This window comes from Accipiter gentilis, chromosome 1, assembly GCF_929443795.1.
Source record: "Accipiter gentilis chromosome 1, bAccGen1.1, whole genome shotgun sequence".
Taxonomy (NCBI): Eukaryota; Metazoa; Chordata; class Aves; order Accipitriformes; family Accipitridae; genus Astur; species Astur gentilis.
The window spans coordinates 2,231,263-2,255,109 of NC_064880.1; the positions used below are offsets into that span (position 1 = coordinate 2,231,263).

The window sequence follows — 23,847 nt, forward strand, 5'->3', positions numbered from 1 at the left end:
CAGAAACGCTGTTGACCACGGCCTTAACGCTTATGTTCACTCATCGTTCTCTCCAAATCCCACCTTTTACCAGTGAATCAACCACAAAAGCCAACCATCCAGCTGACACGCTGTGGCAGATTGGGCGTTCGGGACCGAGCAGCGCCGTGCTCCCGAAGGCTGGATCCCTTCAGCCTAGGCAGAGACGCACCTTCCAGCCGGGGCGCTGGGGAGGGCTGACATACCCGCACGCCAACGCTCCCAAGCTTTCCCGGCGGTTCGGGCGGTTCTCAGGGAGCCCGGACTCCCGCCTTCGCCTGGCCCCTACCGTTTACCTCAGCCAGACGGGGCCGGGGCTTCTGGGCCGCCGCCCCTCAGGGAGGAGGCGACGAGCCCGGGCTAGCCCGCTCTGCCGCCGCATTACCAAGCGCGCTGAGGGAAGGCAACCGGGGCTGCGGAACCGCCGCTGGCCGGCGGCAGTGCCGAGCCCGGGCGCTGACTGGGCTGCTAGGCATCCACCCTGCGGCACTTGAGGGAAGCCCGGCCGGGAGGCTGCCGCTCCCCGGAGCGAAGCGGCACCGCAGCCACCGGCGGGAAGAAGCCGGTCAGGCGGGAAGCGGCAGCCGCAGCACTGAGGAGACTGAGGGAAGCGGCTCCCGCCCTCTTGCTATAGGCGCCTCCTTATGGGAGGACCGTAACGACGCAACATCCCTGCGCCCGCCGAGGGTGCACCGCCCGCCGCCTGTGGAGAACCGCTTCGCCTCCGCGCAGAGTTACGTCTCCTTCCGCGCGGGATGGCGCTGGAGCCGGCGGGGCCGGCGCAGCTGGTGCGCTGCGCGCAGAAGGACGAGCTGTACCGGAGCGGGCTGCGGAGCGGGGCCGGCACCGCGCTGCACGGGCTCGCAGGTAATGCCTGCCCTGTGGTGGGGGGCTGTTTCAGCGGACCCCGAGCTCTGCCGAGGGGCTGGGCCGCCCGGCTCGGCGTTGGAGGGGGGACGGAGACGGACCGCGGATCGTCGGTGCTCCCAAATCCGCCGACAGCAACGGCCTCCCCCCTCAACCCCCCTCACAGCTCTCGGATGGGGTGATGGAGGTGGGCCGATCCATCCCGGGGGCGTTAATCCAGTGTTGGGGTGCCCGGGAGAAATGGCGGGCGAAGGGTTTAGATCAGCAGGAATTTCACGTCAAGTAACTGCAACTATTTCCCCCCCCCCCCCCCGCTTAGGTGCCAAGAAATGGCTGGAATGGAGGAAAGAGATTGAACTGCTTTCTGATGTCGCCTACTTCGTCCTTACTACCTTGTCAGGTAACACGTCTAGTAGCTTCCGATTTAGCATTTCTCCCACTGGCGTGAAAAATGAACCGTCTGTCCTGGGGGGCTGCTAGTTGTTGGTGACCACCGCCTGCAATGAGACCGCTTGACAGGGATTTTCTTCATTGTGGGGTTTGTCTTTGGTTTGTTTTTCTAGAAATGCCTTTTATTAACCACTAAATTGCCAGAAGCTTGAGTTCAAAGGCAGCAGTTTATCAACCCAGATATAGGTTCTTTTAAAAGCAAAAGTTCTTTTTCAAAAAAGGGATGCATGATACTATGAAGAAGCATCCCTGCTTTAAGCCTAAAGCTATGGCAGGTACTGATGCTGCAGATGCTCCTGTAAACGTAATAGTCACCTCATTCAATGCAAATAAATGCAACTATTTCTGAAACTCCAAAACCCGATGTGTTCTGAACTGAGCAGCCTGTCACCGCTGCTCAACCATACAGAGAATGATACTGCAACTGCCATCTTACCCTGCGTGTTTTCTGTTGCACACATTATTTAGGTTATCAGACTCTGGGTGAAGAGTATGTTAACATTGTTCAAGTTGACTCAACCAAGAAAAGGGTACCTTCTTTTCTTCGACGGGCCATCTTCGTTTCTCTGCATACTGTAGTACCCTATTGCTTAGAAAAGGGATTACTGCATCTGGAACACGAGTTGCAGATAGCAGCTGACGAGTCCAGAACCTCGCAGAGCAACCCAGCACTTGGCTTATCCAATAGGACCTTAATACGAAACTGGATACAGAAACAAGTCGGGGAGCTTACAGAACAGCAGAAGAAAACAGTCTTACAAATTGTGTACGTTCTTAAACAATGCATACCTTTGCTCCATCGACTACATCTGGCAGTATTCTACATAAGTGGCACTTTTTATCACCTGTCTAAAAGAATCACAGGAATCACGTATGTAAGTGGATGTATTTCTTGTTTGAAGCTGGTGTCCACTGCAGTATTTTGGCCTCTTTTGGGGCGCCATGTGTGTAAAAGGGACATAGAATTTGCCTATAGCTGATCTGAATATGGGCAGAGCTGACTGGGTGAGAGGGATATTTTTAATACTATGTAGAGGGGTTATGAGTCCCTGCAGTTGAAAGGTTATGGCTAATAAATGTGAAGGTACTGTCAGAAGTTAATACCCTACATAACGTCACAATAGTGTCCTTCTACAAATATACAGAAAGTGAGAAGTGGCTTAATAAATCCATGGGAAATACTTCAATATAGTTTTGAACAAAAATCAGTACAAGTTCAGATAGCATTTTTCTATATGAAAAGCTTAATTTCACGTGGTCTTTTGAAGTATCTTTCCAAAAAACATCAGCCACTAGCCCAGAAATGTGTACAGACACAAGATTCCTCAACGATTGCCCATGTCAATCTGGAAAATCGGTATCTGACTATTTGCTCAGAGCCACATAACAAAACTGAACTGATTAAAGCAGCAGTTTTGATGGACAGACAGACAACTCGAGACAACTGATCCTTGCACAAATGGCAGTTAAGCGTAGCCTGACTGACTGAGATACATCCAAGACACATTAGACATCCTGAGACAGCGGGCTGATGAGTCCTAGAAACATGTCAATTTTTTTGACAGAAATGAGAATCCCAAATCAAGAGGTTGGGGGGGGGGGGGGGGGGGGGGCCGCGGACACAGAATATGAGAAGGGAGAAGCACAGTTTCATAAAACCACAGTAACGAAACATCTCCATTTCTGTGACTTATGTAGCTGCATTTTGGAGGACTGCAAAGAGAAGATCAGAGTATTCGATCAAGTTACAAGTTTCTTGGAATAATTTCACTCTTCCATCTTCTTCTAACGATTGGTGTTCAGATGTACAGCTTCAAACAGAAGCAGAGAGCAAGGCAGGAATGGAAACTACACCGCAACCTAGTTCATCAGAAGTACGATGATTTTTACTTACTAGGAAAGAGATGGAAGCAATGGTGGGAAATGTAATACCTTTCATGAACAGGGACAACACTGGAGTGACACTTTGACTTAAGTTAGAACCCAGTGTAATGTAAAGTTTGATGCATTCCTCACCGTTTTAAGCATCTCTTAGATTTCATGCTTTGCTTTCATGTTTTTGAAATCTTCACAAAAAGGGTTAATACTTGAGGGTGAGGTTTACTTTAAGATTGTGTTATCAAATTTTTCTTACAAGCAGGCTAAACAAAGTGAAATAACATGTAACTATGTTAATTAGAAATATGACCAAGGAAAAAACTACTGGGCGCCACTCCCGCTGCACTTTGTGCTTGGAAGAACGGAGACATACAACAGCCACACCTTGTGGCCACCTCTTCTGCTGGGAATGCATCACGGAGTGGTGTAACACCAGAGTAAGTACAGAAGGACAAATGGAGGCTGGAAGGGGTAAACATGATGAAATTTCTACTTGAAAATATCTATCAGCCTGGGTGTTGAAATAATACCCTTTCTCTCACTAAGGCACCCAAAATCCCCACACAAGAGTTCATCAGGACCTATGTATTTTATTAGAATAGAATGACTATGCATTACATAGATGAGGTAAAATAAGGTGAGCCGTTTTCCATCTCAACCATTGAAATGCAACTGAACTAATGTGTAAGTTGGACACGGTGATAATTCCTTTATCTTCAGACCCAGGCTATAATTCTTACTGCAAAGAAACAACAAAAGTGATAACGTCCTGAAGCTGCCTTCACCTGATTTCCAGTAAAAAGGAATAAATAAGTTAAAACCAAACTGAGCTAGCTCTTATGCATGGTATTTTAAACTTGGATTTTGCTCTGGATTTTCATCCATTCAGGATTTTATAAACATTGTGGAATAAGATGTTGTCCATTTATTTTCTCTAAAGAGTGAAAACTTATTGCCAGAAAAAAGGCATCAAATGTTACTTACCAATAAAATGTTTGCCATAGAGGCTACGTCTGTGCTATAACTCTGATGTATTACTACATCAGAGTTTTTTCAAGTGGTGTGATCTACTTAAATTTGCCTACACGTATACTAATTTGGCTGTGGCAGGGCAGAATCAAGCAAATACAACTTCTCAGAGAATTTGTCCAAGATCCAAAATCGATCTTGACACTAAAATCAGTATAGCTAAAGGCCTGTATTTAAATGCACCAAGCCGTAAAGTTCTATGACAGATACACCATTTGAAGCCACAAACTAGAACACAGCTTGCGATGAGCCACTGCCTTCCTAACACCACCCTGACACAAATCGGGAAACGTCAAAAGTCACTTCAGATTTGCTTGTAAAGACCGAGCCAATGTTCATCAGTCTTGCCTGAATGCTGTCGTAAGCTGTGGTAAAAACTTTCATCTAGCTGCAGGGAAGGAGTGGTAACCTACTGAATTACTCAGATGTGTTTTCTAAGGCTGTGAAAATAGATGCTTTTCTTATTGGGTAATCAGATTCATTTAATCCTTTTAAAAAACAAAACAAAACAAAACAACATAGTTTGCCTAACACAAACCATACTACCCACCCCCCCAGTTAGCATTTTTCAGCTTATCAGCTGTTTGTTTCTGAAAGAGAAATGCAATGGAGGCAGCAAATGTTACCAAGTTTCAGCTGGATATGCAAGTCCATTACACAGTGATAAAACTGAGTGTTAACTGAAGCAGGTACCTAAAGAGGGCCCCTTAAACTGAAACTACCCTGCTAGACTGCAACAAAGTATTCCAGACCCTTTTCTTAACCAGATAGCTATCAGAAGAAATGAGTTATTAGAGGAATAGCTCCAGTACACAGATTTCCTATCACTTACAGTGTTCAGAATATGATATTTGATGAAAAACATAAGGAAGATTGTTGAATATCCTTAATGAGACAATATTAACTCCCAAGTACTACTTTCTTATGAATCGGAAATTAAAAAGCAAAAAACTTAGTCCACTTTAAAAATCAAGTGGGGAGAGGGATGAAGTCACTCAAAGCTGATAATTAGCAAGCAGATGCAAAATGTATTTTTATCTATCTCCCCAAACTTTAGTTTGGGCTTTTTTAGTTTCTGGTAGGAAGACAAAGCATCACAAGCTAAAGTTTTCACACACATTTTCACATTTTGATTAGAATAATTTAGGTAAATGATCCTTTTGCACTGTGGCCTTACTCAAGCTTCTTTGGTCCCTTACATTGTTGGGCATCAATTAAAAAAAGGTTGTTCTTGTAATCTAGAGTGAAGATTAGTCCTCACTTCCCACCACACCTCTGACTGTAAAATTAAGGAAGAACTTCAAATGAGTTAGCATTAGAAATTTCCCTGCTGACTCCCTGCTTGAAGTATCTTCAAATGAAGTGGAGGCAACAGAAATTTGAATGTAACAGAAGTACACTTAGAAGGCTACTGACAATTGCAGTTATTAGTTTTCAGTGTGAGTACTAGCTGACAATAGAGCTGTATCTGTTAGAGGACATTTATTTTAGACCATGTTTTGCATTTTTATCAACTCTAAAGCTGTCCCAGATGCACATATCTACAGGTAGACAGTATTAAAAATGCACTACACAGTGATATTTCAGATCTGAAAACATCCATTTACTATAATTGCATCTTTACCTTATTCTTTTCCCTAAAGGCCTGCTAATTCACTACTCAAAGCGCAGTTCAACTCCCATGGTAAAGGATTTTTTGTTTCAGATACAGAGACTTCAGTTTGTTTTTTCTTAACACTGACAACAATTGTTACCATTTTAGTAACTTTTAGTCTTCAGGAATGTGCTGACCTAATAAATCCTTCTGACTCCCCCACTGGATTCACCAGGCAGAGAGACAAACGGAGCTCCGAGTTAGAGAACTAAGAGCATCTTCTAATACACAGTCAATACCTTTTAAATACTACTTCTAGCGTACGTGAATGTTTCCTCACACTGCCCCTCTAACTGTAGTTTTTTCTGATTCCATTTGTTAGCAAATTTAACTGAAGAAGTAGTATTGCCACCTCGATTAAAGAACAGAAACACACCAAAAGAACTGTTAAGAATCCATCCGGTTTTTAAGCACCCATATCACCTCAAGTTGCTCTTTAAATTGGGCGAGCTTAGAGTGCTTTACACGGTTAAGCTTGCATCACAAACTGGACTGAAAAAAATGGGGTTTTGATTATGGATGCCGATTATTTTCTAGAAGTAGTTAAACAGTGATACTTGGACTTTTTTTTTTTACTTTTAAATACAGCAATTCAGTACATGTATCTAATTTATTTTCTTTTTTGTAGATGGAATGTCCACTGTGCAGAGAGAAGTTTCATCCTCAGAAACTGATCTACCTACGTCACTATCAACTGTAAAGGAAAAACCTATTCTGTTTCATGACAAGGGCCTTTATAAAGTTGTCATACAGCTTGAGTTAGTTCAAGAAAAAGACTTTATTATAAAACTGGTAACTGCCTGTGCATTCCTCTTTTACAGAATAAATCTACTTCTGCCTCTACCCTTCTGTTTCTTCTAACATGGTTCTCGGCCATATTAAAAATATGTCTTCTAAAAACTGCTTAACACAAATGTAGTAGTTTTCTTCACTGTGGACAATGAAAAATTTAAATCAGATTCTAAGTGTAGATAACGAGTCTTCCAACCTTTCATAGCATGCTTAAGGTATTAGTAAAACTCTACAATTTGTAAGACTCCGTTTCTCCTGTAACTTAATAACGAATCCATGCTGTAGACTTCAGGGGAAAAGGACAAAAACTGTACACAAATCCTTAGTTTTAACTGCAGTGGAAGTTCCAATGATAAATGTATGTCATGTACCATTCTGTTTTCATAACAAGGTTAACAATAAAGCAGGTTTCCTTGATTTGACAAACGGTGAATTTCCCTTAGATCAACAGAAGCAACAAATGCAAACCCATAGTAATGCCGACTACTTTGCGCATTGATCGATTTAACATTCAGCTTCCAAACTCAAAGCTCTTCTATCACTATTAGTATCGAGACTTTTTCATCAAGTATTCTAGACATTGAGATTATGGCAATGTAACAAGTGTTGTTTCAAAAAAGCCCTATTATGTATACTAATAAAACTAAGGTCAATTATAAAACATTAGTTTTGCAACACAGCTTAAGTTTGTCTGTGTGGTGTTTTCTACAGTCTAACACAGATAGGGAAGAAACTGACTTCAGTCACAAGACCCCCTCTGCTCTTTATAGCAATAAGGGCTATTTCAGCTAAAGAGGAGGGATTCTGCAGCATTACCTCATCAAGATTTATTCCCGTAAATTGTTATAAGTTCAATTATACAAGTATTCGGAGAAGCAGGGAAAAAGAAGATTGGTAGTTGTTAACATATCTTGTCATTCTTGCATGACAGAAAATGTACAAGATAAATTTATTTGTATTCTTTAAATACAGATGGGGAGAAAAAGCCAGATGATCCCACTCAGTGGATCGTGAGTTACAGTTTCAATAAATCTTTCACAAATGGTACTGAGTACGACTTGGGATGGCAGGGGGAGGTGTGCTACAATAAGAGCACTTCTTTTAGGATGGTTATTTGTACTGCAGAGATCCTGGTTAGCTAGTTAACAATTAGATCTCCAGTGTTATCATAAAAACCCCAATAAAATTAGTTAAATTTTTCGTCATATCTATAAACGAAAAAAGAATAGGTTCTGGTAACTATGCGAACACCACTTCATTACTGCACAGAAGTGATTTTCAGAGCTGCAATAACCATCCCTTTCTTACACCAGAAAAATTTCAGGCATCCCTCACCTATTTAAAACTGTCAAGGCAACAGTAGAAGAAAAGTGGTCCGTATCACGAAGCAAAACATGACTACCTAAGGAAATCACTGCCTGATCTCCTTACTAAGAAAACAGTAAGAAAAAACATTTAGTTGCACATAAAAACAAACAGGATGCAATCAATGACTGGAAAGTGTCTGTGAAGCTGTCAAGCCAAGTTTTTCATGCTTTCTCTAAGAGCAATTTCTTTTTAGCACTTGTATGTGATAAAAATAGAGCAAAGTTAAACAAAATGCCGTCAAACCTGTCTGGTTGTTGCATGCTGAGAGTCAGCTAGGGAACTATACCATTGTCCAAACATCATCTACTAAGAATGAGAAGGCATTTATCTCAAGCTGCCACTGAAGCTCAAAATTAAGTGGCGGTAAAAATGTCTAACTTGCAATGGATATCTTTAACACTCTGTTGTTTCGTAGGAGTCATCCCAGTTGCTAATTTTAATATTAGTAAATATCACCGTTTTCTCCCCAGTTTGCCCATATTATTCAGAAGCTCCAGCAAACCTGAAGACAGCTTCTCCAAGTCAGGGCTTTCAGATTTTTAAGCAACGAACTGCAAGTATCCATGACTGGTGTTTTTATAAGGCCCTTTTTGGTTACTCTCTTTCCATAATTTTAAATTTTGGCATTACTAGTTTCCACACTGCTAATAAAACAAACACACGCAAACAAACAAAAAACAGGTCAATGTGAACTAAAACTACCCGTCATTTCCCCAGGATTACTGAAGGCTGAATTCCAGAGCTCCATAATGACTTCATTTGACAAAAATCAGATGAAAGGGTTCCTACATAATTTTTTTCAGTTAGGTTTCTGTTGAAGTTGCCACTATTCTCCATTCAGAAGCTTCAAAGAGCTAATCTTTTCCTACTTTCTGCAAGTGAATGCTCCCTGAAGAGTTGAAAAAGGCATTGCATGAAGATAAGCTGAGGGTAACCATTACCGAAAAGGAGCCATAAATGCTGTTAAATCAATATATGTATATAAAGATAGAGAACAAGTAAAGGGGGACACTGTCTTTTAATAAATTTTGGAATTAAAAAGTCACTTAATAAAACTGCAGTTGTATCACATGAAAAAGTTTACATGCAGGTCATTTACCTCCGATTTATTATTATTTTTTTTTCCCCATAGAAAATGAAAAGTTGTGTTAAAACCCACACCGTTTGTCTGCTATGGCCAGTTTGGACATATTCTGAAGGGGCTGCATGAAGTCATCTTAAATTAATCAAGAAACCCTTAAGTATGAAAGAAACTCCAACTAATAACAATTAAAAGATATATTTTTATAATTCCAGGTCCTCAAAGGAAATTGTGATAAGAGTTTGAACGAAGTTTTGAGTTGTCAGGATAGAGCCCAATTTTACCATCTGCTAGGAGAGGTAATGGCGAAACTGGCATTAAAACCCAACACAACCGAGTTACTTCAGAAGCTATATGAGTATTTTTTCCCTACTGCAAAACCCATCATTTAGTAGATTTCTTATTCCTATCTATATTTGTTTGGCTATAACTCAGTAATACCATGCATTTAGGAAACTGGCTTAAGTTCTGCATCTGTGTAGGTCTACTGAATTTTTCTATGAAAATAGCACATGGCCATGAAGCAGAAAACAGCATCACGTGTGGCATCTTACATTTTTCCTTCACATATGTGCACAGCACTTCCGGGTGATGTAGAGCAGGAGAACTATGTAAAAATACCCAACCCTAAGCCGTTAATCTCTCCAGTGCAATGGATCTTGAAAGAAATACGTTATCCCAAATCCATGGGATTATCCAAAGTTTCTCCAACTTCTTACAAAAAATAACAAACTCAATGCAATTTGGTTAGAATGCCAGTTTCCTCAAGAAACTGATATTTCAGATAAAAATAGCAAGATCCTCTTAAAATGAAAATTCAACTGCTTTGTCACCACTCTGTTAATCATTTTTTATGAAGAAAAAAAGGCATTGTTACAATGGCTCAAAATCGTTCCTTTAGTTAGAAGTAGAATTGGTCAACAGGTTGATTGCACCTTCTAGCTAGCAAAGGTCTTTCCCACATCTTCTTTCCCTTTGTATTTCCTCTTGCCATGTGTGAAGGGTATATATCTGTACTTTATCATGTGCTGTAAAGAGAAAAGATCAATTTTTGAGGCAAGAAACTTACATAGTATTTACAAAAATGTATTATAATAGACACTGAAAATTACAAAGTCCTCTAGAAAGACAGTTCTTCAGTATTGTAAGGGTAATGAAATAGCTAATCATACACCAGTTTACATCTAAATAGGGGTATGAGCCCAAACTTATAAATCTCAAATTTGGGTACACCCAACAATTTATACTGTACAGTGAGGATTACTGACTGGGGAATCACAGGAAACTGGAGAGACCACAGAGGTATTAATTCTTTACTACCCTTTAATCTTTAATTTACAACTTTGAGTAACAGTACCTATCCAAAATTCTGAATGTCTGGGAAAAAAAACTGGTTCTCTTTTTAAAATGCCAACAAACCACAAGTAGTTTGTTAAAATTGGTCTGAATGACTTGCCTATGTTCTTCTTCCCCTTCTCCCCATCTACCTTCTCGCACCAACTTGTCAGAACTTCCTTTTTCACCCATCAGAGATCCTACAAGACCTCTTCATTAAAAATAGCCATGGTTAACTGAAGAAAGGAAGTTGGATGAGAAATTATTAAGACTCATCCTGCATAAAAACCAGATATTAAATTCTAAGATCAAAACCTTTTGAAAGCAAGCATGACTTTGTCATGTGGTGTATGAAGACTTCTTTTACGAGCTATTTTTATTTTCCGTCAACAATATTTGTCAAAGTTGCAAATATGCAACACTTGAACTGTTCAAGTGTTAGTTGTTCAAGTTCCTCTAGCAAAAGAAGTATGTGCAATACATTTAAAACCTCTGAAGCGCTCAACTGGATGGATGGTTTGGAACAATACTGTGAATTCTGACATCACAAATGGTACTATCTATTATTGGCAAGTTACCTTGATTTGCCTCTTCATAGTGATACAAAATAGCATAATGAAGTACATCACAAGGATTGGCCAAAAAACAGGAACGTTGAAAGCCTCGAAGAATGTACATGCCATAGCAACCAGGATTCCTTTAGTGGCAGAGTGCCTTTAAAAATAATATTAAAATTAATCCTTTAACGGCAGCTACCACTAATTTGATGCAGATATTCATATTTTTCAAAAACAGAGCATGGGCAGATGGATCCACTCACCAGAATTTAAACTCTGGGAGCCTTCTAATGAAAGGCCGAAATTCTTCATTTTGCCTTGTGGGTAAGGAAGGACCATCATCTGAAAAAAAACAGGAAAAAAAAAAAAAAAAAAAAACAACAAACCACAAACCCCCTCACACTAATTTTCCACATATTTGGACTCCAGATTATTTTTACTTGTTATCTTTAAAAAAACAAGAAAGAAAAACTTTCACTGTTACACATAGATTCCAGTTACAGTGGTTGTTTTAATGTAACTTATCACTGATTTCCAAAAAGAAAACAGATAACAAATTAGCGTGAGGTCACTTGAATTACTATGGGAAGAACTTAAGTCACATAAACCTTCTTTCAAAATACAGAAAACTAATACAATATTCCATATGTTCAACTCCTGGTAAAAAAAAAAAAAAAAAAAACACCACCAAAAAAACCCCTGACAAGTGTTATAGTAACTCCTGATGTCATGTTTTATAGATTTTTTGCAAGTCTAAAAATACAATGTCATGCTAGAATTGCACATCTTTACACTACTGTATCAGACAAAAAGAGCTGGAAGTTTGACTAAGTTCAAAATTATCGCAAAATGAACTATTCATCATACCTGAATCTTCCATTAAAGAGGGGTCTACCTTTGGCGACAAGAAAGCTATGAAGAGATTTAGATGGTAGATTCCCAAGGCATATGTCACAATGTACCAACCCTGAAGCAGGGAGGAAAAAAGAGCTAAGATTAAAGTCTTCCTGAAAACCGTTTTCAGACACTGATTTTTCAACAAGATTAACAGTCTGGTTTTTTTGCTTCCTTGAGAAGTGCTCTTTTACATCCTCACATTAACACAAAAAGTTTCCTGGACTTGTTAAAAAAATATTAAAAATTATCACTGTATAAAGTAAGCATTTCGACTCCATGAAAAGATGAAATCACCTCTATGAATCTATTTCTTTTATTTGTGTATTGACAAATAAGTTTTCTTACCTGCAGTAAATAAACTCTAATCATGTAGATAAAACTCAGACCCAAAGTTACAATCCATCGGACTGCAGTATATGGGGTAGATTTGTCTAACCAGGATTGGTAGATCTAGGAAGAAATATAAAGCGTACATCTGTAAAACACATGATGCACAATGAAGAAAGTTTATTACAGGGTAGCATTAAAAATAGTAAGCATCTGTGAAGAGTATTTTGAGAAGGAGAGTAACATGAAACATTTGTACTCTTTATTAGAAATAAACCAAATTAAACATACTTACAAGCATTTGAAAAGTTCTATATTTTTACAAAGGCCAAAAAAAGAAAAAAAATCCTAATGCTTGGGGCATTGTAAAGCAATTTAAATTTTCAATATTTTATGCAAGTTTACTTTCCTTAGGATGAATCTGACATGAAATCGGAAGTCAATCCTCAATTTTGACTATAACAGCTTATATTTTCACTGTGCAACGTTACATATACACACATTAAATATTCCATTAAGCTACATTTTATAATATTTTTTACCTATTTTTAAAAGGTTTCAAAAGAAATCTTTTGTACAGATTTTAGTATTTCAACAACTCATCCAAAAAGTAACGAGTTCAAGAAGCTGCATTGAGACCTGTTTCTAATGGAGTCAGAAAAACCCTACAAAAAACCAACCTGTCCAAGTCTTGAGAAAAATCTATAGACCACAGAAGGCTTTCCATGCACAGACTCACCAATACTGTCCCCTTCTGACATGGTTGCTGTGGAAACAAAACATGACATAGGTAACATTTAAAACAAAAAGCTAAGCTCAGTGAGGCTTTACAGTACATTATCTGAACCAACATTTACATATGATACTTTTTTGGATTGCCCTGTTTGAAACAAATTATTTTCAATTAAGTATTCTTGAAGAGAAGACATTTATTCCAAAAAAATTAATTTCCAAAAGAAATTGTCAAGACAGCAAAGAACAGGATATTTGACAAAGGTAAGACAGGATCCAATCCATTTTAGGGAGTGGGGGGAAAAAAAAAAAAGTCCATACAGAAATGCAGGAATGAGCCTTGTTAGACATCTTCACCTTGATAAGGCGGGAGCTGAGTTATAACATCTAAGCATTGAGATATGAACTGCAGCACCACCCTCCTGTCACCTCAGTTTCTAAAGGCAAAGAACAAAACCAAAATAAATATATATTTTTTAAAAGCTGCTTAGGATTTTTAAATACTGAGTAACTAGAGAGCGAAGAAGTTTAAATTCAGGACTCTGTACACCAGTGGTTACAGACCAAAAACCTCTACCATAAGTACCTAAACCAGAACACTGCCCGCTGCTAGAATTAGTCAATGAGTTTATCTCTCTCTTGAACATGAAGAGCTTAGCAGTCACAGGAAAGTTGTATGCATGAGCAAAACTGTGTAGCGAAAGGGCCAGGATTCTGAACTCAGATTGAAAAAAAAAAAAAAAAAAGAACGAAGGGAATTATTTTTTAGTACATGCTTCTGCTACCAATTTAAGATCTTTATTCTCCTTTTCAGTTAAGCTCAACTAAGTTTTATAGTTCACTTCAAGATATAAAACAAACAAAATAAAATGGATTCTAAACAGAAACATTTTTGCCACATCACCACAAGCAATCCCTGACATTACTTCCTGGAGTCCTCATCTGTGGGTGGGACTACATAATTCTGGGATAGTGGGAGTACTTTCAGCCCTACATTAATATCTCAAGAGCCTCAGATGATAATAAAGATATATGAAACATTACTAAATCAGAAAAATGCAAATTAACTTAGATGCTGCAATACAGTGACTGCTGCAAAAAATAATTTGAGACCAAGGACAATCTGGGGAGGCACAGAACCTTAAAGTTGTCTATTTTTTCTGTAAACATCTGAAAACTACATCCTATGGAATAATTAGTAGGTAGAAAAAAGGAGTCCTGTTACACTTCAAAAGATAAGGGGATTCATTACGAGGCTTCAGGAGCTGCAGTCCACTTTAATTCAAGCTATAGCTAAACAGCAAAAAAAAAAAAAAATCAAATAGAAACTTGTACAATATAGATACAGACTTTTTCATTACAGGCAAAAGGAAGTAATTGTTATTCTCCCCATTCACTGCACTGCAGAAGAAAGAAATTACTCAGCATTATTAGCTGAGCATAATTTTGTGCTTTATTTTGGGGGTTTTTGAAATGCCCTGAAGTATAAAGCCGTAACAAAAAGATACTGAATCTATCGATCAGATAACAATTCTCTAAAGATCATGAACAGAAAAACTCTCATATTGTCAAAACTAATTTTACAGATACATCCACAGCAAATATGGGCTATAAGTAGACCTAACATTACAATCTTGTCAACGTTAACTTATGCAGTTCAAGTGAAGAATCATGTATTTAGGGCTACTGATGGCTTTATGATGGAGTAGGCATTTTGCTTGGTGTAACAAACTACATTATATGTGATTATGTATGATTGTTTATCACACATACAGTTCTTCCACAGCAGACCAAGAAATTAAACCAGCTAACACTATCTGTTTTACTGAAAATAAACCACTCACTGGCTTGGTTTAAGTAGCAGACTGAAGTATATCACATGACATGGTTTAGAATTTAAGTTAATATTTCCTATCACATCGAAACTTTACTGAAAGAACATCTGTAATTAGACGGTTATCAAGAAAAGCAGTATTTGGCATTGCTTTGAAGGTAGTTTACAGTTAAGAAGACAGGTCAGATCTCATTAGTTTAAGGGGAATAATTAAATCTAGACAGTAGGAGTCCCTTTCATAGTGCAACATAAGACTTGGCTGTTCAGCATAATAAGTTATGATAACCTTCAGCCATTTCAGTAAAACCAATAATCAGAAAGATATATAAAGATTATTTAACAAACGGTTGAATAGTTACCTACTAGCAGAATACAGACTGCTGATAAAACATAACCATATTAAAACCCCGTATTTTTTCTCTGCTGAAAAGTACCAAGTAGGCAAATATGTGACCCTCAACAGTCAGGCTTTTTACCACAGTTGTTGTGGTAATATCATTAAATATACCACTGCATCACTGAGTTCTTCAAAATGACAGGACCTGGGGCAGTGCAGGCGTTTAACTCATGCCTCGCATCACCACATACAGGGAGGTACAGAATTTTCAGACAACTCCCTGATCACGGTGGAGATTTTTCTTAAATTTAAAATACAAATGAACCACATAACTAGCAAAAACACATTACTGCTCATACAAGTTTTCTCACCCCACAGAGAAAACGTCTTTGAAGAGCAACACGCTACAGCCGCTTATTACTAACAGGACGAGCGCACAACCATAAGAAACTAACCCACGGGTTGTGCAAACTGGGGGGCGGGGGGGAGTATGCAAAAAAAAAAAAAAAAGGCATTGGTTAATTTTATCCATCACAGCAGGAGCCTGGTCCGTCAGAAACTCACGACTGCCTGAAGAGCAGCAGGGCATGGCACCAGAGCTCCCTGCATTTACCAGGAATCGTGAGGTTCGCCCACCCCGAGGCCAGAGAAACGCCGTGGGACGAGAGCAATACAGGGCACTTTGGGGACCAAAAAACCAAAAAACCAACGGGAAAAAAAAACCCGAGCGCGGGAAGGCGGGCACCGTTTTGGAGACCGTGAGGAGAGGCCCCCGAGGCGGCCCGCTGAGCTGAGGAAGGACCGGGATACGGCACCAGCACAGCCAACGTCTGCCCCGGAGGGAAAACGAGCCCGGCCCGGCCGGCCCAGCAACGGCAGCCCCACCGTCCCCACCAACCGGGAGGCGGCGAGCGGCAGCGCGGCCCGCGGCGAGCGCCTAGGCCGCGGATACGGCAGCCGTCGCCGATAGACCGCGGAAACCCCCAGGCTCCCGGAGATGGGGTGACCACCTGCCGCCGACCCTCCCGCCCTCGGCTCCGGCCGGGTCCCCCCCCCCCAAGTCCCGGCGCCGACGCGGGGCACCAGTTACTCACGGACGCCCAAGCCGGGTTCTTCCGTTCCCCCTCCCCCCCCCTTACTATCCACAAAACCCAATATGGCGTCGCTGACAGGGGGTGTGTGTGTGTGGGGGGGAGACATTCACTTCCACTTCCAGGGTAAAAGGGGCGGGATAAAGGCCGGGTTCTGCCCCGCCATTGGGCCCCCCCGGGTGGGAGGGGGAAGGGGGCGTTGCCGCGGCGCCGAGCTGTGAGGAGGGAGGTGGGTGGCGGTGCGGGTGAGTGAGGACGGGCTGAGGGAGGCAAAGCGGGCGGGTGGGTGCCGTTATGGCCCCGGCTGCAGGCAGCCGCTACGCTACTGGTAGGAGAAGCGTAGCCCCGGGCCAGCGGGGACCGAGCACGGGGCGGCCCTGCGCGTTGCCCGCCCGCTCTGCCTGTCCCCCTTCGTGTGGTGCCCTGGGGCCCCGCCCCTCGCTCCCGCGCAGCCAATGAGCGCCAGGAGGTTATTGGCGGGGGCGGGCGGTGAGGGTGGCCCCCCCCCCCCCCCCGCCCCGCCATTTTCTCACCTCAGCCCGCCTGAGGGGGTGTGTGAGGTAGCGAGTCGGTACCAGGGCAGAGCTCGCCGTATCGGTCTCCTGCGCGGTGCCGCCTCAGCCTGGTCCCTCGCCTGGAGGGGCGAGGATGAGTCTCCTACGACCGCCATGTCCCGTCTCTCGTTAAGACGAAGAGACGCTAAGCCCGTGCTGCTGTGTTTAGGCTAACGTAAATACAAACGCTTTTCCTCTTAGGGGTTTGCTTTTTTTTTTTTTTTTTCTTTTTTTTTTTTTTTCTTTTTCTTTTCCTGATGCTGGCGTTCTTGTTTTAAGCCAAGGTAGCGTAGTCGCTAACGCTTTAGTTTCTGGCTGTTCCTCTGTAGTCTGTCTGTAACGCTTATAATGGTCTTGAGATATTTCAGATCATGGGTTCCTGTTACAATGTAAAGTGAGTATAAATAGTAACCAACGTAATATATATTTTCACATAAATGTATAAATGTTGCTTATGCTGTAGTTTTAAAATGGGTGTCCCTGAGTTAAATTAGTGCTTTTACTTTTGTATCACTACTTATTCAATTTTTTATTCAATTTTCAATCTAGTCTTTCTGTAGTGTTTAAATAATTTCAGTTGTGTTCTCTTAACATGATAGGCAGTGGGGTGTGTAGAGGCCTCAGATGGGTCTTGTATGAAGAATTGGAGCCTTTTGGGTGTACTCAGGGCCCTGACCTGAGGAACATAAATTATTAGGCTAGGCTTGCAACAATCCTTTTAGGGGTGGGGTTTTTTTGTTTTGTTTTTTTAAATAGGATAATTTGTAGTCTTTAAACCCTTTGCATGCTATAAGACAGACCAAGAAGGCAAACAGATCCCCCCTTTTTACACAACACAGTAGATGATCATTACCTGCAAAACTAGCATGGTTCTAGAGCTTACAGGCTGCTGTGAAAGTCAGATCCTTAGATCCTTGATTTCAAGGGTTTTAATAACTGTGATGCTATTCTGTTCTATTAGAGCCAATGGGGAAAAATTTGATTTGATGGATTTAGGATTTTTGCCACGTATATACTCTCTAAATCGCTTCAGTTGGGGTCAATGTTTAGATGCTAAGATAGTAAGTCTTTAAAGTATGTGGAGGTGCTAACAATACATAGGTAAAAATTTAATATATAAAGGGGAATAATAAGAAAAAGTTTCAACTTTTGATGTGAGTTGAAAACAGAGGTGGATGTTTGTCTATTAAAATGGGTTGGAAGTATTGTTTTGTTTTCTAGGTCAGGACAAGCTGTTCTTTAAAGATGGAAGTTACTATGAGGGCAAGCTTGTCAGTGGAGAAATTATGGGGAATGGATTTCAATACGAGGCATCAACAGGTGAGCCTGTAACTTACATACCTTTTTAAAAAAAAAAAAAATCCCTATCATTAATTTCTGATATATAAATACATATCATGAGCAGCCAGTCTGATTTAGTCAGACTTCCGTGATATTTATTGAAGAGTTGTGGGTTTTGTGTTTTCTTGTTGGCCTCCCAGTTTAGGCTGGGTTAACTTTCTGTCACCTCAGAAAGTTAATTGAATGTGTCAATGGTGGAAACCAGAAACATGTATTGTTGATTTTTGATAACACTCTCAGTCCTTCAAAGAAGCACACGTATGCAGACTTGTGGTCGTGTGAAGTGCTCCACAAGATCAGGCCAAATATGTTAAAGGATTTAAAGAATTTGAATAAACTATCCATTAGGAAGGGATATCTTGTGGACGATTTACCAAGGGAACGTTTCAGTGAGCTCGCTCTGTCCTAGCATCCTGAGCAGAAAGAAGTTCTTTGATTAAAGATCTGTCCTAGTAAGTTGCTCCAGAAAAGAATTTCTCTTGTTTCCATTTATTCCTGCGCAGGTAAGTCAGTGACTTCTCTACCTGCCTAACCCCTGACAGAAAATAAAGGGGTGACCATATGGAATACAACGTATTGCATAAATAAATTGGGTAAATACTTGACGGAAAAATAGTCATCTGTCATTCTAAAATCACACATACATCAAGAGATTCTCAGTACAGTACTTCTAGTGCTAAGCAGCTGTTTTGTCAGGCTTTGACACAAAGATTTGAATGAGTACATGCCATCAAGAAGCTGTGAAGGTGACTATGAAATTCAAGTACTTTTTTTACACATTCCTTAACCATGAAAGAACATGCTATGAATCTTTTCTTTTTAACACATCACTGTCAGTTTTAAAGACCAGAAGGATTATGATTCATTAGTTTTAAAATAAAGACTGAATGAGCATGTTTATAGTTTTCATTAGACAGCATTAATAATAAAAAGAGGTAGTTGTTAATTTTAAACTTCTAGGCATTTAGAATGTCTTCTATTTGTGCTCTATAAATAAAATATCACTTATTGGTGAACCTTAAAAATATCTAAAAAAATTAAACCATGTTTGACAGATCTATTGTTTCTTTCTGTATTTAACTTTCTCATATATTTGGTTCAAGGGACCACTTATTATGGTCAGTTCATGTTTGGAAAGCTCCAGGGACACAAAGTCTTGTAATATAAAGATGGCGGGAAATATGAAGGAGAGCTCTTTTATGGAATGAGAGAAGGTAAGTTAGACTCCTTGAGTAAGCTTTGTTTAAAATTTACTCTGTCATGACTGAACAGACCTGTTTATGCTGCATAAATACGATTATTTAATGATTTCATTTTTCAAAGATAGCTTTGATCTACTGACAGCCAGGAAACTTAAGCTCTTGTTCCTGCTTTATGTTGACTTAATCTGAGAGAATTAGTTTTTGTTTCAAAAATAAGAGCATAAAATACTGAGTAATGTTTGAATATGTATTTAGAAATAGTAATACTTAGTAAAATTTAGAGGTGGAAAAAAAGTTGTTACTGGCTATAATCTACAAGGAAAAGGTCCGTACTGATAAGATGTTAAGATTCAGAAAACAACTGGCACTGTCACAATTATAGTTTGGTAACATAGCATGGGAAATGGAACTGTTGCCTCAATGAATTGCCGCTATACAATTGATTAGTTTTCAACAGAACAAATTGTTAATCAGGAGAAGCTTTATGCCCAGCTCTTAACTTCTGGTCACTTTTGTATATTTAGGAATTAAATACATTTAAAAATATACTTAAATGAAAAAAGTTACAGGTGAATTCTGGGACTCCCGTACTTTGGCCAAATTCAGAGATGGGACGGTTTGGTTGACTGAATTTGTAACACTTACATCATAGGAGAATTTGATACTTTAACAGCCTATATGCTAATTGATCGGCTACAGCATTTGAAACGATTGGAATGAATTTGAGGGCTCCTGAAAGTTGAAGAAATACTTCTGTAGTTTTTATTCAGTTTCAGTCTAGCAGGACTAAAACAGTTGTGATCTTGCATGTATTTAAGACAGAGTTTAGGTACAGTTACTCAGGCTTGTAAATAATTTCTTAATTGACTGAGATGTAACCAATTTAATATCCCTGTCAAGCTCCATGTTAGGGTATTTGCACTGAAGTCAAGCTACTCAGCGGTGCTAGTGCTTGCAGTGCTACTGAATAGTAAGATCTTTGGAGCAGCAATTTCATTGTGTATGCAATCAGTTGCCTGTTCTGATTTTACTATAGACATTCATCCTGTATAAAAGCTATGTGTGGGGGTTTTCTTCCTCATGTTTGAAGTTTACTCTGCATGGTACCAATCACTGTGATTTTACTGAGGGTAGATAACTCTCTGCTAATTTAAGCCAACTGTAATTTGGAAAAATATCAGAAGGCTCTGACCGAAAAGTTGCTGAGGACTTATCAGAAGTGATCAGGCTCAAAATGAATGAATAAACAAGATTTTAATTTCCAACTTGTTGAGGGGCATATCATTCTCTTTCTCCCTGATGAAGGGTTGGAATGTTGTGTTTAAAGAACTGAACTGTGCTATTTCACTGGTCGCTTGAAGTTCAGGGAAAGGACTGTAAGAGTGTGGACTAGATTTGACTGCCATGGCTTATTGTTCCTGGCTCGCTTTCTCTGATGGTGAGTGTGGTGTATCAGGTCACCGAATCTGTTTTCCTTTAAGAATTTCCTATTTGTTTTTCTCTGTTTTAGGAATAAGGATAATTGTGAAGGAGCCTGGATTCTAGACAAGTGTCAAGGTCATGAAGTATTGCCTTGTGCTGTATATGAGGTATATAAAGAAGACTTATGAGAAACTGTACTGATGCGTTCAGAAAAGCTGAAAGGATCATGGTAGAGGATGCTTCAGGCAGATAAATAGAAAAGGTCTATGTTTAGAACTAGTACTGTTAGTTCATTTAACAAATTCAGTCCCCACTTTTAATTAACACACAAAGAGATTTCAAATTTGATTTTTTTCTAACATCTCCTAGTAGTATTTTGTGTAGTTGAACTTCAGATTCAATTTCAGTTTGACTTTTCTTGGATGTAGTCTACTTACGAGTTTTCTTGTGATTATAATTTGGATTATTCCTTATTTGTATAACAGGAGTAAACATAATGGTTTGGGGGTGGGAGGAAATGTATGTGTATATATGCATAAACACATACGAGTATTCATACTCACCGACACCTACGGCAAGGTAGAAAGATCAGGAAATATATTTTTGGTGTGAACTAAACAACAGGATAAGATGTGGTGTGGATTATCTTCCAGCAATTCAGTGAGACGACCTTGATGTCTGGGACTTAAGGACCAAATGTAGTTGTGGTAGGTAAATGAATTACTGCCTGACAAATCAAGAATAGGATTCTGTCATTGCAGTCATAGTGTCTGAGGGTTAAAAAAAATATTTGACATTTATTACTGAAAATTTGAGAAATGAAATGACATCAAATCTGTGTTTGTCTTGGGATATTTTTTTTTAATTATTATTTAATTTGACATCATTTCTTTGGTAAGTGTTTGGAGAGAGAGATTCTCTGAAGAAGTAGCATTTTATACTTTGGAAGTAACTTTAGAACTTGAAAACAGTAACTTTTAGTTGTTGCTTATATATTAAGGTTTGGAACAGGCACTTCATAAACTATTTCATTACCCAGTTAAAATGAAGTTCAGAAACCCAGTACTGATTTCATCGTTTAAGTCTCTTTTTCTTTCTGACTTTGATCCTCATTCAGTTTTCTTTGTTGAAAAGAGGGGGTTTCCCTAGGTTTAGTGGAAATTTGGAGAAGTATGTGTTCAGAGAAGCTAAAAGGTACGGGAAGGCTATTCAATGTAACTTCACTATGTGTCATTAGCCAACTGAAGTTTTTCCCTATGGGTATGAAATCACAACCAAAACTCTACTGAATACTGTTTATGTAGTTAAAATGGAGCATAAAGCACTTAGCTATCTTGCAGTTCCATCTGCTATTGGTGTATATATATAAAAGGAGGTATCTTGGCTTTTCAGTTAAGGGTTTGTTTTTTTGGTTTGGTTCTCTTTTGTACCTGTCAACACCCCCAGATTTCCTTTAAATATACATTAAATCTGTTAATGTAAACTTAATTTTTTAATACTGTTTAAAAATCTTTATGTATTTTTCCAGGAACATAAGAAAGTTGGGAATTAAAATCAGTAGGACAAGATAATAAATACTATTTGGATAAAGAAACAGATGACATGAAAACATGTACAAGTGCTGTTGTGCACTTGTTTCTTTATAACCTAAACACTGTTAAACAAAAATGATGTTGTTACAATAGCTTCTCACTTGTTGAGACATTGAAGACAGGGTATTTTATGTGTATATATATATATTTGTGTGCGCATGTATGCACACACAGTTTTGTACCACTGGGTGTCTCTCTAGCATCTGTTTTGAGACCAAATTAGTAAATTCTTCAGGCTTACACTTGTTCAGTAATTGGCCTGTCTCCGTAGGGTGTAAGTGTTTAGTACTGTATTTAAGTTTACACTGGATGTGTGCTCGAAAGTGACAAGATACTTTGGCCAAAAAAAAAAATAAATCCTGACAGTACTGACAACAGTATCTTGTTGATTGATTTAGTATTTATGCAATGTGGAAAACAAAAGACAACCACTTAATGCAAGTGTTCACTCGGAATATACTGCTTTCAAATTATATAACTTAACATAGAAAGATTAAAGAGTATAAATACTTTTTTTCAGGCAAAATAATAGGTTAAAGTTCTTTTTTTTAATCAGTTACTGTAGAATTATGGAAGAGCTAGCCAGCCTTCTGGAAAGGGTCTAAGACACAGCTGTGACCTACACCTTACAGGTGAATGATTTAGCCATGTGTTTCTACAATTTTAATCTCTTTCACCATGCTGCTTGTAGAGCCATTCCCCTGAGTAGTGGTAGTATAAGTATTATTCTCTGTTCTGTTTTTCTGTCCCGAACACCGTCTCAGGTCTTAAGTCTTCTATGGCTCTGTCATTCTCTGACAAAATCTATAGTATACCTGGTCACTTCTTTTATTTCAGATTATCAAGCTGATGGTAATATACTTTGAGAATAATAATCAGGAACTTAATGGATATAAAATTTTCAATACTGCCTGTTTTTTCAGCAGTCAGTTTTGACACAGTACAAGTAACTGGTAGAATCTACTACCTGCTTTAATGATCTGTTGTTGTCAATGAAAAATTGGCAAAAACTATGTGATCGGTTAACCACTGGGTTTGTGCGCACAGTATTTATTAAGTTTATACCAGTACATTCCCGACAGATACGGTAGTAGATCAGTATACACTGAAGTCCAACAAAAATCAAGGCACAGTTCCAGCAAAACATGAGTCTACGTAATATGGAAGTAAACAGGAAATATGTGAAAACTAATTAGTAGAGTTATGTATGGGCAGCGCAGGGGATGCAAACCCAGTCATAACACAAATGGTAAGACTTGGTTTGGTGCCCAAAAAAGGGCAAGTTACTAAGAAACTCAAGTTAAGGATCTGTAAATTGTCTGCTTTGTCCACATAAACTTTTGCACATGAGATTTTGAAGTTTCTTTAGTATGGTCAGATATCTTGATTCAGTGAATATCAAAGTTTGTGGCTAATCAGTTAGTGTACCCATACTTTGTGCAAATTCTTCTATGCTTGTAAACTGTGTGTAACTGTAGGGATTTTGGAA

At 39.4% G+C, this 23,847-nt stretch overlaps 2 protein-coding genes across 5 annotated transcripts; one reads left to right on the forward strand and one right to left on the reverse strand.

The window, feature by feature from the left end:
• Positions 1-677: 677 nt before the first annotated feature.
• On the forward strand, positions 678-7,189 carry PEX10 (peroxisomal biogenesis factor 10). The gene is made up of 6 exons (XM_049811568.1): positions 678-885; positions 1,205-1,285; positions 1,804-2,210; positions 3,034-3,209; positions 3,515-3,650; positions 6,525-7,189. Exons 1-6 carry the CDS (start codon positions 774-776, stop codon positions 6,594-6,596), a joined length of 984 nt encoding a protein of 327 aa, XP_049667525.1. The 5' UTR covers positions 678-773; the 3' UTR covers positions 6,597-7,189.
• A 1,866-nt stretch (positions 7,190-9,055) lies between these two features.
• On the reverse strand, positions 9,056-16,332 carry RER1 (retention in endoplasmic reticulum sorting receptor 1). Of its 4 annotated transcripts, none has more exons than XM_049811573.1 (8): positions 16,251-16,332; positions 13,343-13,422; positions 12,934-13,019; positions 12,272-12,376; positions 11,897-11,996; positions 11,293-11,371; positions 11,051-11,186; positions 9,056-10,165 (listed from the first exon to the last, which is right to left on the reverse strand). In XM_049811573.1, exons 3-8 carry the CDS (start codon positions 13,012-13,014, stop codon positions 10,076-10,078), a joined length of 591 nt encoding a protein of 196 aa, XP_049667530.1. In that variant the 5' UTR covers positions 13,015-13,019; positions 13,343-13,422; positions 16,251-16,332; the 3' UTR covers positions 9,056-10,075. The 4 variants fall into 4 exon arrangements, with proteins under 4 accessions (XP_049667530.1, XP_049667560.1, XP_049667550.1 ...); XM_049811603.1 differs by having other exon boundaries at positions 11,051-11,212; XM_049811593.1 differs by having other exon boundaries at positions 13,307-13,422.
• Positions 16,333-23,847: the final 7,515 nt, after the last annotated feature.